The 12,982-nt window shown below is 37.0% G+C and overlaps 1 protein-coding gene across 1 annotated transcript; it reads right to left on the bottom strand.

Annotated features, from left to right (window-relative positions):
* Positions 1-4,045: 4,045 nt before the first annotated feature.
* LOC113760330 (protein GrpE-like) lies at positions 4,046-11,630 on the bottom strand. The gene is made up of 3 exons (XM_027302887.1): positions 11,301-11,630; positions 9,991-10,494; positions 4,046-4,623 (listed from the first exon to the last, which is right to left on the bottom strand). The coding sequence occupies exons 1-3, from the start codon at positions 11,550-11,552 to the stop codon at positions 4,393-4,395; spliced, it is 987 nt and encodes a 328-aa protein (XP_027158688.1). The 5' UTR covers positions 11,553-11,630; the 3' UTR covers positions 4,046-4,392.
* Between the last annotated feature and the right edge of the window lie 1,352 nt (positions 11,631-12,982).

Consider the following 12,982-nt stretch of genomic DNA (forward strand, 5'->3'; position numbering starts at 1 on the left):
TTGTGACTAGAATAATTGATGAATACAAGACATTTTTTAGTGATTGTCTCTTTTGTTCTAGTTTTTTTTTTCCAAGGATTAAATAAAGTGGTTTTCTCTTTTGCAAGAGAAAAAAAGGGAGAAAAAGAAATAAAATGTGTATTTCAATAAAGAACGTTCTTATAAAAGTACTTAGTAACCAGCGATTTTCATCTATCAATGTCGACTTTGATATAAAATAGTAAAATTGAAGGTATGTAAAGCAACTAGAGTTTGTAATTTGATTGGGTAATTGAGGGCATTTATCCACTAATGTTTACTTTCACGTCCAAATACAAGTTCATTACTTAAGTAAGATTTAACAAGAAAAGAAAAGAAAGGATGAAAAGTGAAAAAAGCAGGAATTTTCTCCAAGTTTTCTAACCTTGTTTGTATTAGTTATAAGGTGTGGTTTCAAATTAAGCTTTTACATTTGTTGATTATAATAGTTACATGAGAAGCATAATTAGATTAAAGATAATATATGATATAGATTTGATCAAATATGAATATGATAAACTTTTCTTTATTTGATAGTATAAAGTACTAAAATTAGAATTTAAAGTTTGAATGATGATTATCTTTGATGTAGAATGAGGACCTCGTGGGTTTAGGCATCCATCATCCCCATTTTAAGAAATTATTTAGAGTCGAATTTAGGATAAATGTTATAGTTTTATTCATAGTTTACCTATTTTAAATGCGGATTTTATTATTATTATTGGCTGTCATCAGGATGCGTGATAGTTTTTTTTTTTTGTCAGCAAAAATATATTTGTATAATCTATTCTATCCTAATTTAGGAGGAGGGGAGACTAAGGAGACTGTTGTAGGGGCTGGTGGCCACTGAGCCATTGGCCCAGTGGTTTAGGATGCGTGATAGTTGGGCAAAAGAAAATTGTTTCGAGGCATTATTATTGAAGATTTGCAGACGGATTCTTAGTAGAGCCTCGTGGATCTATCCGTAAATCATTTTCGGAAACTGATTCCAATGATGTCGGGCGCCGAACATTGGACCGGACATTGTCTGGGCTTTGGTGGTGGTTGAACACAACTATAGTTTTTTTTTTTTTGGCATCATTGTGGGTATCTGGGCCCATGGACTGGTAATACCGTACGACCCAACTAATCCCACAGCGGGCTGGGAGCGGCCTGCCCCAAGCATCACCAGCCACGGTAGTAGCCGGGATTCGATCCCTGGACGTGGCTCTCCCCCAACTGGGACTACAACCACGGGACCGAACCCGGAGGGGCCAACACAACTCTAGTTCATTTAGAGTTTTTCTTGTGTTTTTTGTTTCCTTGTTGGGGTAGGACATTTTAACCTATAAATAGGCATATCTAGGATTTTTGTAATATGAATTTTCTCTTATTAATCAAATATTGGTTGGTTTTATCCAATTGTTGAGAATTTCCTCTTGTTTCCTTCGAATATTTGATTTGTGTCTTGGGGTTTGATCGTGAATCGATCACCCTTGTTCTTTTCTATGAATTTCGTTCATGAATCAAATTCTATTTTCACGCTTCCACTATCACATCAATCTCTTGCATGCCTTAAAATTAAGTTTGAATATGTTGATACTTCAATACTTTTATTTGTTTACTTTGGTTTGTTTTTCTTTTCTTGCTTGCAAAATAAGAAATGATTCAAGTGTCACATTACTTGTTTAGTGAGGATAACATATGTGCTTTAGTATATATTTGTGGCTGTTTTAGTGTCATTTTAGCTGATAAAATATCGAAGAGCTAAGTTTTTGGTTGATTTACCATCTGGAATGTTGAGTAAAAAAAAAAAAAAAACACTTCTATTGGTTTAGTTTCTGAGATCTTATATATTGAAGTGCTGTGGGAAGTCAAACACATTGGAATGAAGATTGAAAAATCTTTGCATGTTTATGTGAAGAATTTGAGGTGCTTTTAATTAGACACGAAGTGAAACCAAGAAGAAATGAAGCAAAATTAAGAACGAACAAGAAAAGAGGCAATAAAAGAAAGTCCATGGTTTAGCCGGCTAGAAAAAAGACTACACTAGCTTGACTACTGGCTGCAACTAGATTCTTCAAGCTTGCAGAAACCAGCCAGAGTCGGCGTCGGTACCAGTTTTGCTCATCACCATCGGCTTCCCGGCCAGTTTCTATGGCGGTTAAGGTTTCTTCCTAGCGTTTTCCTCAAATTTTCTCCTAATTTTGGTGAAATTGAAATTTTTACACACTATCTATAGCAACTTTGAAATGAATTGTGAACCATATCTTGAGAATATTTATTTAAACCTACTTTTGGCCAGTAGATGAAACCTATGATTTACCATTACATAGAGAGAATTCTAACCTGCATATGAGATACATGTTAACTCTGTAATCTATTTAAACCTTTATAAGAAGTAATCATCATGTATGAATTTCTGACCTATAAACGTGAACTTGTCTTCAATTTTTTCAACTAGAAATCATCAACAGCTTGTCATTTTTGCTTCTTACAAACTTAATAGAATTTCCAAGCTCCCGATGCGATACCTGGTTGTTTGTGTGGCAATTACCTATATTTTCCTCTGTTCATTTATAGTCGCCTTAAACAAAATTTGCTTGGCAAGTTTCCCTTGATTCCAAAATCATGGAGTCTTCCCCTTCTTCCACTATTTCCATTTATTACTAAAAGTTTTTTTTTTTTTTTGTCGTAACAGCATATCTAGCATAGCTTAATCTACTCCTACTCCTGGGGAGAACCTACTCTATGGGGTGGCCCAACTGAGTCGGGGGAACCTGACGGGGACTGAACTACTATCAGAGCAAACCTCATATTGAAACACATTGATGGGAGGCAAGATTTGAACCCTTGACTACCCATCCCACAATTAATATGGTGGTCAACTCCTCTAGAGGAAGTTGGTTTTAGGTCAATTTATTACTAAAAGTTTGTTTTAGGTCAATTTGCAGCATCTATACTATCCTAGATTCCTAATCTACAAAGAAGGAAAATCTAATTGAGTTGTATAAGGATTATATGGAATACAGACCAATCTAGACCAAAAAGGTAATCTGGCACATCCTTTAAATTTTTTAACTAAAAGGGTGCGAAGCTTGAACCTCCAATCTACAACCCAAAATGGGATTTCAAGCCAAATTGATGTACACCAAGCTGCCTGCGGCATCTGTTGCAAAATCAGCCATCGCTATCCTCCCTACCACTAGTTACATAAAAAGGTTCAGGTAGACAGATTCCATGTTTAAACACTTAAGCAGATAGATGTGATAATGAATATGTTGTGCTACCATAGACTATTGCAGTCTGTCAGCAATAGGTCGCATAAACTATTGCAGTTTGTCACTGATAGACATTAGACACAGGGAGGCCTTTTTGCAAATCGCTTAGAGACTTTATCCTCTGCAGTCTTGTCTAAAAGCCGTAAAAGCCACTGGCCATTTGGTCCAGTGGTCATCCCTTTTTTTGGAATGCTGGAAGTCAGGGGTTCAACCCCTACCTCCCACAACTTGCCACCCTACGTGGCTGGTCTTTGCCCCCACGGAGTAGCTCGAACGGTCCGCTCCCCCTCCTTAGGGTATAGCGACTTTCCTGGCTTGTTCAGGGTTCGAGTCCCGCTGTTAATGTGTTCGGTATGGAGTGGGGCCTCCTCTTCCGGACCGCAGGGGATTAGTCAGGCCCCGCAAGGATTGATCCGGATACCCCTGTGTCGAAAAAAAAAAAAAAAAAAAAAAAAAAGAGGAAGGCAGCTTAGCTAGGAACATCTGTACATTTACCCCTTTGCAAAGCTTTCGGACAAGGTAAATCTATTTGCATGGTAAGTCTACCTTTACCCAGTCTTGCTTTCGTCTCTTTCCAAACTCGATGGAAAGGCCTGCCATTAGCTGCTTGAAAGCGGCAGCTTATTCTGTGCTCCACCAAAATATATTTTCAGGTGTCCTACTTTTTCTTTTTCTTTTTTTATTTTTTTGTCATCTAAATTAGCTTTTTAGACTTGAAAAGACCAATTCACAATGAAAGTTCATTTAAATAACATTAAACAAAAAAGTTAAAACTCTAAAATCCATATTAAACTAAATCTGCAAGTAGCAAAAATAAAAAATATGATTGTATGTTTTCCAGCTCAACACTAGTACAGTGAAAGGGCCTCAATCGCTACTACTGTAGAGGGCTCACATGCTTCAAAGCGGTTAAGGTTTCACATTTCCTCTTCCTTTAAATTTTTAAAGAGAATGTTCCATGGGAAAATTCAGGTTCGTCGTCTTTTTGCAGAAACATCATGTAGCAAGACCTGTATTGAGAGAAATAGATCTCAGCTTGAAAAAATGTCGATTACAGCAGTGGAGGAATCAAGGGTTCATGAAGGTTGATTGGAAAGACATTCTCCAGGGGGATTTATCCTGTTGATTGTTCGCTGAACTCTATTTCCTCAACTCCAGCAGTAGCAGGTTGCTCTGACTGCTCGGATGCCGCTGAAGAGGGTTGCCTTACCCCAGGACCTGAAGAAACCTTGACCATAGCTGGTCTTAAAAGTCGGTCCACAAGGAGAAAACCACGACGGAACTCTTCAATTATAACACCCTCCTTGAACTCTTCAGACTCCTCTTGGGCAATAGCCTCGTGTAACTGAACCACGAGAAAGAATGCACATGGTAAGTCACATCACAAAAGATGTGGTACTGCATTTTCATAGCAAGGAAACACTTAGTTCAACTATCCCCAGCCAATCATGATTTTAGTTTAACCTAGCTCATCAACTTCCATGTATACAAAGCAACTAGCACGTCAATAGATTTGCAGATGCTAGCTTTCAACCAAATGAAAGGGTCAAAAGATCAAAGAGAGATTTATCCTGGAAAACATAGCCTCAAAGTAGAGGCACCCCAGATTTAATTTAGCAGTAAACCAACATGACAGATTGCTAACACACCACACCTCTAAGTATGTCGGTATGTATGTTTTTCTGTACTCTATATCTAGTAAGATCATTGTATTATATGTATTCTATTTTTGGTCAAACATTGTCATAGATATGCAGGCAGGTAATTAGTGTTGGAACTAGTCTCAAGAAAAATTCAGATGAAACCATATGCAGATGATGCGGGGGTGCTTGAGCTTTTCTTTTTTGACATTCCAGGCTGCTTGCACCACAGGAAAGAGTAATGGCAGTTATTCTGTCTTTTTGCTTCAGAAGAATGTTTCTCATATTTGCCCCTAACAAGCTTGTCCCATAAAAAATGCAGTACAAGCAAACACAGTGCATACACAGCCAATATTTGTCACTAAAATCATCATGTGACTTTATTATCCAGATTATTCCTCAAAGTTACTTGCCATGTTTTTAACACAGTAGGAATAGAAAAAGCACAGGAAAGAAAATCCATAGTTTTACAGGTACATGGTAACTACCATGGATGTTTCAAGGACTTGCATATGGATGTAAACTACAGGTAATTATTATCATTAATTTTATGGCAACACTGCCAAAGACACCAAGATGGGTATAGAATCGTTCATTTATGCTCATATCCAAGTAACATGTCGAGAAAATACGATATTGCATGACTGACTATTACTCTCTAGTAGTGCATAGAAACAAACAGAGTATAAGAAGAGAAAAGAAATGAGGTGTAGGGATATTACCACACCCAAATCAACATATATAAGTCAAAGATAGTTTTTTCAACCATGAAAGAGACTGCACCCTTCTTTCCCTCTTTTTTCTGTTCTAAGGTTCATCATTACCTTTAATATGCCCAAAACCTCAGATTAAGTGTCGAATACTGATCCTAGTGTGATGTCATCTCTGACATGGGTACTGCTTGGGGGAAGAAGAATATATAAAAGAGACTACCAGGATTTAGAAAATGAAAATAACATTTGTAAAGGTATTGAAGTTTCAAATTGAGAAACATAACATTTACCAAGAACAAAAACTAAAATTTCAGGTGAGCAAGGACCAGATGAATGCTGTGAGCATCTATGCATCTATTCTCTACTTTCACCCTTAACTTCAGTAACAAATTAGCTGTGTATCATTCATTAAGCATATTGTGCCATGTGTAATGGATCATTCATCTCACCAATTAGGATTGTCGTCCAATTTCAATCCCAAACACCTTTCCATAAATACATTTAAGTTGCTATAAGCATAAAGACGAGGTTAATGCTGAATCACTTCTAAGCACAAGCTTTTCCTCCATATGCATCATCATTTTAATTAAATAAGCAATGCACCATCTTTTGTAGATGAACAGAAAAGATGCTTTTAAAACCCTACATGGCTGACAAATTGGGCTGCACCAAAACTTAATGCGTAGTATTGGCTCCAGGTCTAAATGGAACATTTTTTTTTAAAAAAAAAACCTAAGATCATGTGGAACATAGCGATAAATAATATGATCACTGTGTACAGCAACTCAACATCCAATTGTTCTTGAGAAAAATTTGCCGGACAGAGGTGGTGGTGCAAGTAAGAGGGGAATTACCTTAACCCACGATCTAAGTCTAGGCCTTTAGGGAAAACCAAGAGAAAACCTTGAATAAGGGGCTAATTTATCACCAACCCCGAATTTCTATGATATTACCTAAAAGAAGACAGAGTTTCATTAAAGATCAAAATCACATCACAAACCCAGAAAGGCTAGATTTATAGTAGTCCAACTCCAAAGAAGAGCCTCTATCTAAGTTTTCCAATTGTTCCTTCCAAAAATTTAACTTATGCAATGAGATTGAGAACAAAAGATAACAGCTATTGATGACGTAGAGAAGAGAATGCAGCGAGAAAGAACAGTGGCATCACTAGATTTGGACATGTACATTTGGAAAAACTTGATTTGTTCTTGTTAGCAAATCTGCAAAATTTTCCTAAATTGATAGGTAGAAGAGAGGATTGCAGCCAGCAGTGGAAAGGAGAGAGAGCACATAATGTATTTGCTAGCAAGGAGTAAGTAGAGTCAGTGAAGGACAAAGGGGGAGAGGGAGAAAGTGAAAAGAAATGATTGAATAAATAATTCTCCTAGAAGGTCACAAATCAAATTTGGGAACTGAGAAAAACCCTCCAGTTTGTTAGGGATCAAGAATTCCTGGTTTTTGGGGTTCATCCCAAAATTTTTGAAGCCCATAGTTGTTATCTGTAACGGATTTATTTCACTTCCTGATTCCAATTTCTCTTAGATAAATACTAAGATCCAAAACCAACAAATCAATTAAGCCATGAACAATCTTGAACCCAAAAAAAAGAAAAAAAACACACAGACAGTGCTAGAAGTAACTTATGAGACCTAAAACACAGCACCACAACCACTTCCAGTGACTTGATATGCACAAAGAAAGTGTGGCCTATCAGCTTTATTACCAGGATAGATGAATGATTTCAGAGGGCACACCTTAACCTGAGGAGATTTGTTGATAAAAGTATCTAATTTACTCAATGACCATTTCCACAAGGGCGGGCAAATCCTTGATAAATAGTTTGCCTTCATATTTTCTTTAGAAGGTTAGGCAATAAGCAAATCACATGGTTGGAAATTCTTGATGACTTGGATGCAATCCATGGGCTTTAATTTGACACCTTTTCAATTTCCAATTGTATCTCAACTGTCCTAACTGGCATATTGCTTGCTTTTCTCATGTTTTATTTTTAGGTCACAATCATGGAGACAGGAAACACCATCTCTAATTCTTCTGTTAATAGTAATGGAGGCTTTCAGTAAACAGCAGCAACTAACATTGCAGACAACTATTACAAAAAAGATTCTAAGCTAGAAGAATTACATGTAAACACTGAAAGTTTCAGATGAATTTTCCAGTGACACTCAATCTCTCGTCAGGCTGATTAAAAGCAGTATTATTGCCTTGAAAATTTCGTTTTATTTCATGGTTCCAAGTGTTCAAAGAGTAGCGTAAACAAAGAAATTTGATCTCTGGATGAGAGGTTCATTGCATATGGAGATTTAACACTAAGTTTGGGTTGGGACATTGGGCCAAATGTAACAAAGTATTACAGGGTACATTCGTGGTAAATTTCATTTTCTGGAAGCTGGAACAGATGATAGTTACCTAAACAAAGAAACTTACTCCCAGATTTATTAGGGAGGAAGAGACAATATTTGGCTTTTCTTTTGTGTGTGTGGGGGGGGGGGGGGGGGGAGATACACCTTTTAAAAACTTTTGGCCTTCATAATGTAAATACCCCTTATTTTCAGAGAAAAGAATTTCTTATGGGTGGCATTGCAAGTGGAAGGACATTTCTGATAAGTTGGAAGTATGTCAGGCCAATTATAGGGAAGATTAATCATTCTTGTTCTGAGAGTTGCAACTGATGCTTGGTTACAAAAAGTTACCAAACAAAATGCTACATGGAGAAGCCCAACAGCCTGAAAGTTTAAGTTTTAAGATGAAAACTGCTATGAAATGCTCCTTTACAAAAGAATCGGAGATTGACAGGAATCAAGAATTTCCAAACTTGTCTATCTAAGATAAATCACTACTATACAAAAAGCCTTTTCTTGGAAATCAAGTATGCCAAAGCACATGAATTCCAAACCTATTCTTTAAAACTTTTAATAGTTTGGGTGCTATTGATCATGTTGCAGAAATTGAGGCAAGAATGACCTCTTGCAAAAAAATAAACAACAGGAACTTACAAGACAAAATGAATCGTGTTCAGCAGCTAATCTAGGACCTAAGGAACTTCAATCTCAAATTGCTAGCTCTCCGAGCTTCGTACTTTTAATTTCATCCAGTTGAGTATTCTCAGCATGAAAAATATCTCAGTTCATATGCATTTTTTGTAGTAGCTTTGTATTTCTCAATTACAATCATGAAGAACAATGCTATTGTGTATCTTTCCACATGGATGCAAACATTCAACACCACAAAACATTAGATGGTAACTGTAAAACCTGACAAGTTCAACGCCAACTTTCTAGGTCTGATCTTTCTTTTCCACATTTTTTATCCCTCAAGCTTGTCACCTCAAAATTTAAGTGTCCACCATCACTCAACAATCACAACCACAACAGCCTATTTTCACTTTCTTGGTGCTGTATTTCAGCTTCCATTGCAGTTTATAAAGTTGTCCTGATTGGAGAGAAGGAAATAGAGCTTTTGGGGGTGTACCAAGACAGTATGAATATGAAAATTTTACTGCCTTCACCCAAAACTGAAGGCCATAGTTCGACTAAAGAGAATATGAATAAAAAAAACTGAATAACATAATAGCCCAAAGAGAGTGTGAACAGAATACAGGAATTCCAATACAGAGTTAGCAAAAAACATGTAGATGAACCCTTTAATCATTTCTGTTATACACAAAGAGTACATCAAATGAAGAAATATCAAAGAAAACAACAATTCTTTTTGGGGAGGCCAAAACAAGAAATCAGAATTCGAAACACCAGGGAGTTTATAATTCTCCATACTTTCTTGGAGTAGGCAATCTTGTGAATTCATGGACGTATAACAAATATACTTCCAAAACAGCCTACTTTTCTTGCAAAAATGATTGCAACCCATAATAGTGGTTCAGTTCTTATAGGCTTGGTTTACAACCTGGCCAACTATCATAGTACTTCTAGGTGGATAACTAATCCAGTCAAACTAGGATACCAGGTCCTGATTTAATATGTAAGGGGATCCAATACTGTATCTTCATTACAGTTGCTCCAGCATTATTTCTTTCTCGTCGAGTCTCAGCCTGACGGCCTACTCAAGGGTTTCCCACCAATAATCAACTAAATTTGGAAAACCAAAACTTCGCTAAATTTCTAAGCATTAGCACATTTATTCACCAAAAATTATTTAGCCCCTCAGACTAGAGGGTACATTTGCTTATCTGGGTTGAGGTCTCAGTTTTACCATCTGCATCAAAGTTTTGAAAGAGTTCATAAGTGGCTAAATCTGCCACCAACCAATCAGTTATAGATCCTGCTGAAAGTAAGAAAAAAGAAATCAGCAGGAATGCTGGAAGCAATAAGAGTGTTGGCTTACCATAGGATCAAATAATGTCCCAACAGTTGGTACAACAGATACACCCAAGTTCTTCATGATTTCTACAAATTGCTTGTATATGCCCTGATAACTTGCATCAATTTTCTTTTCCTGCTCTGTCTCTAGTTTGATATGTTGCTTGGCTCGTTCAAAGTTATCTACCATAGGCAAGAGACTCTCAATCACTTCTCCCTGGGCATTACTCCTTATTGTTAGCTTCTCATTCTCTGTTCTCTTCCTGAAGTTGTCAAAATCTGCTTGCAAACGAACATACTTGTCCTTCTGAGCACCAATTTCATCTGACAAAACAGAAACCTTTTCTAACAACTCATTCCTCTCCTTTTCTACCATGTGTATTATCTCTTCAAAATCGGATATACTTTTCTCATCTCCATTTAAAATGGCCTCCTTATAAGCTGAGATAGTAGACTCCAATCTTGAAGGAAGTTCTTGGTCCGCTTCCTCTTCTGTTTTACTGAGAGGAGTCTCATCTTCATCATCAGTCTATCATGTATCACATTGATATTATTAAGCATGCAATGGCAGCTATAAAAGTACTCAAAATTTCTCCCATTTTACAGAAAATTTATATGGTTGATGAAAAATTACCATTACTTGTTACCTTTGTAAATGAACGGAACACTGCATGAGATAAGAACCAATAATAGGTTCAAAACAGAGACAGTGACAGAGGAAGCGATCTCTAAACTTTGAAATATGAGACACACACTGTAAAGTATACAGACATGGTACACACACACACTCTCTCTCTCTCTCTCTCTCTCTCTCTCTGTTTTGATTCATTGGTGGTGGTGTAAGGGGAACTCAACTTAACCTCGTCCCGTTTTAAGAGTTTTTGGTAAAAGAGACAAACAAAACTTCATTTTTCAGCAGCAGCCTTGAAGCCAGCAAGAAACACTATGAATGAACTACTTACTTACAATTCCTGTCAATAAGTTGATTTAGTAATTTCTCTGAAAGCAGACACCTTAAAACAAAATTGATGAAAGAAAAGATGTATCTGTTCACTGTATTTTGACCAAATTCCAGCAGAGTTGCACAATTTTTTAGAATAAAAAATCAACTAAAATAACAACATCTTTGTTCTTGTTTACATATCTATACTTGAAATTCAGCTTGTAATTCCCCAAAATCAAGCCTACCTACCAATATCAAATTTTAATTAATGAATCTCAGATTAAGATACATAAAGAATCAAAATTGGCTTCGACTAAACACACCAAGCGAAGAAAGAACATCAGCCACAACTTCCATCACGAGTTAAAAGCAACTAAACAGAAAAAAATTACTTCGGCAGCGGAGTCTTCGGATTGTGACTGAGAAGCTTTAAGAAATCGGCATCTCCTGCTGCTGTTGTTATTGATTACCGGAATGTTTGCATTTTTGGGCAAACAAAAACAAAAGCCTCTGGAGGAAATGGGTTTCAAGGGAAAATGGGTTTGGAAATAATTTGAAGAAGATGAAGGAAGAGATGGGCGATGAGGAGAAGCATATGAACAAAGATAAGCTGTTGAAGCTGAAGCTGTTGGTGCCGCCGCCATAGAAGTTTCTAGTATTATCACTGAAGATTGAAAGGGAGAAGTCTGATAATTTCACACCGAGCGGAGGAAGAAGGTGGAGTTGGTGTAGGGGTTTTGGGATAAGAGAAAACGATGTCGTTAAGTCAGAAAGCCTAAAACGACAAAAAAGAATAAAATAAAAACAAAATGCCCAACTTAGCCTTATTCTAGATACATCTTCACTGCATTTTCTAGTCTCTCACTAGCGCTAAAACAGCTGCATTTGAGTTGAGTTCAACGGTGGACAACTCGAATTTTAACTAAAATAAGTTTGAGTTCGCTGAGTTTTTAGAAACCGAATCGTGCTAGCTCGATTTTAGTTTAACTTTTCTTTTTTGTCGTAACTGCACATCTAACATAACCTAACCTACTCCTACTTCTACCGGGGGAACCTACTCTATGGGATAGCTCAATTGAATCAGGGAAACCTGACGGGGACTGAACCACCATCAAACTAAACGGATGCACCACACACTCGATGGATTTTGAACCATTAACCTTCCACCCCACAATTAATGTGGTGATCAATTCCTCTGGAGGGAGTTTTAGTTTAACTTGAGTTCATAAAAATTCGAGATCGTGCTAGATCGATTTTAGTTTTACTTGAGTTCGAACTTAAGTTAATTGAGTTTGATGAAATCTAATCGAGTTTAATGGAGTCTATTCAATCTAATCAAATTCACCTAATAAAAATTAATAAGTGTGTTTGGATAGTTCAATTTTACCAATTGATATTTCGCTTGTATTATAAACACATTTTTCAATTTACTTTTTTATATTTTCAACTGTATATCTCAGTTCATAACTTTTGATGATTACAAAACAATTGGATGTTACTAATATTCTTTGAAGAGTTCATTTTAGGATTTGGAACAAAAACCAGATCAAAGACCTGAAGTTAAAACTGGATCGAGGTTTGACAAATTACTGTCGGACGCACAAAAGAACCATAACGGACGGCCGACAACCATTGAGTGACTTCGGACGCATGAAGAACTCACACTCGGACGTCCGAAGGTAATATGTCAAAACATCTATGATCACTTATCTCGTTCGGACACACAATATCTCTATGCCGGACGTCCCACAAACGTTGCTGTACTTCGGACGCAAAACACTGGAACATCGGACGTCCGATAGAAATGAAGAAGGATTTGCAAGTTCACTTTCGGACGTATACCGTGGAGGGACCGGACGTCCTAAGAATTGCAAGAAATCATCTTGAACTCACTGTCTTCATTCGGACGCATAAAATTAGAGTACCGGACGTCCGACACTACCAACGGCTAGCTGACCTTCCATCTGCCTTCTATCCGTTGACAGCATTTATTAAAGAATTTTTTAGTCCCTTATAAATAGGGATTAGTCAACTCTTCAAAACAACTTTTACACAATTAAGTCTACATCAGATC

This window comes from Coffea eugenioides, chromosome 1 (assembly GCF_003713205.1).
Source record: "Coffea eugenioides isolate CCC68of chromosome 1, Ceug_1.0, whole genome shotgun sequence".
Lineage (NCBI taxonomy): Eukaryota > Viridiplantae > Streptophyta > Magnoliopsida > Gentianales > Rubiaceae > Coffea > Coffea eugenioides.

Bases quoted from the DNA above. Each gene is read 5' to 3' on its own strand.
- LOC113760330 (XM_027302887.1), bottom strand. From the start codon at position 11,552: ATGGCGGCGGCACCAACAGCTTCAGCTTCAACAGCTTATCTTTGTTCA. The intron at 10,495-11,300 runs GTAATTTTTTTC...GATACATGATAG, and splicing joins CCGAAGACTCCGCTGCCGAA to ACTGATGATGAAGATGAGAC. The intron at 4,624-9,990 runs GTAAGCCAACAC...CTCGTGGTTCAG, and splicing joins GGACATTATTTGATCCTATG to TTACACGAGGCTATTGCCCA.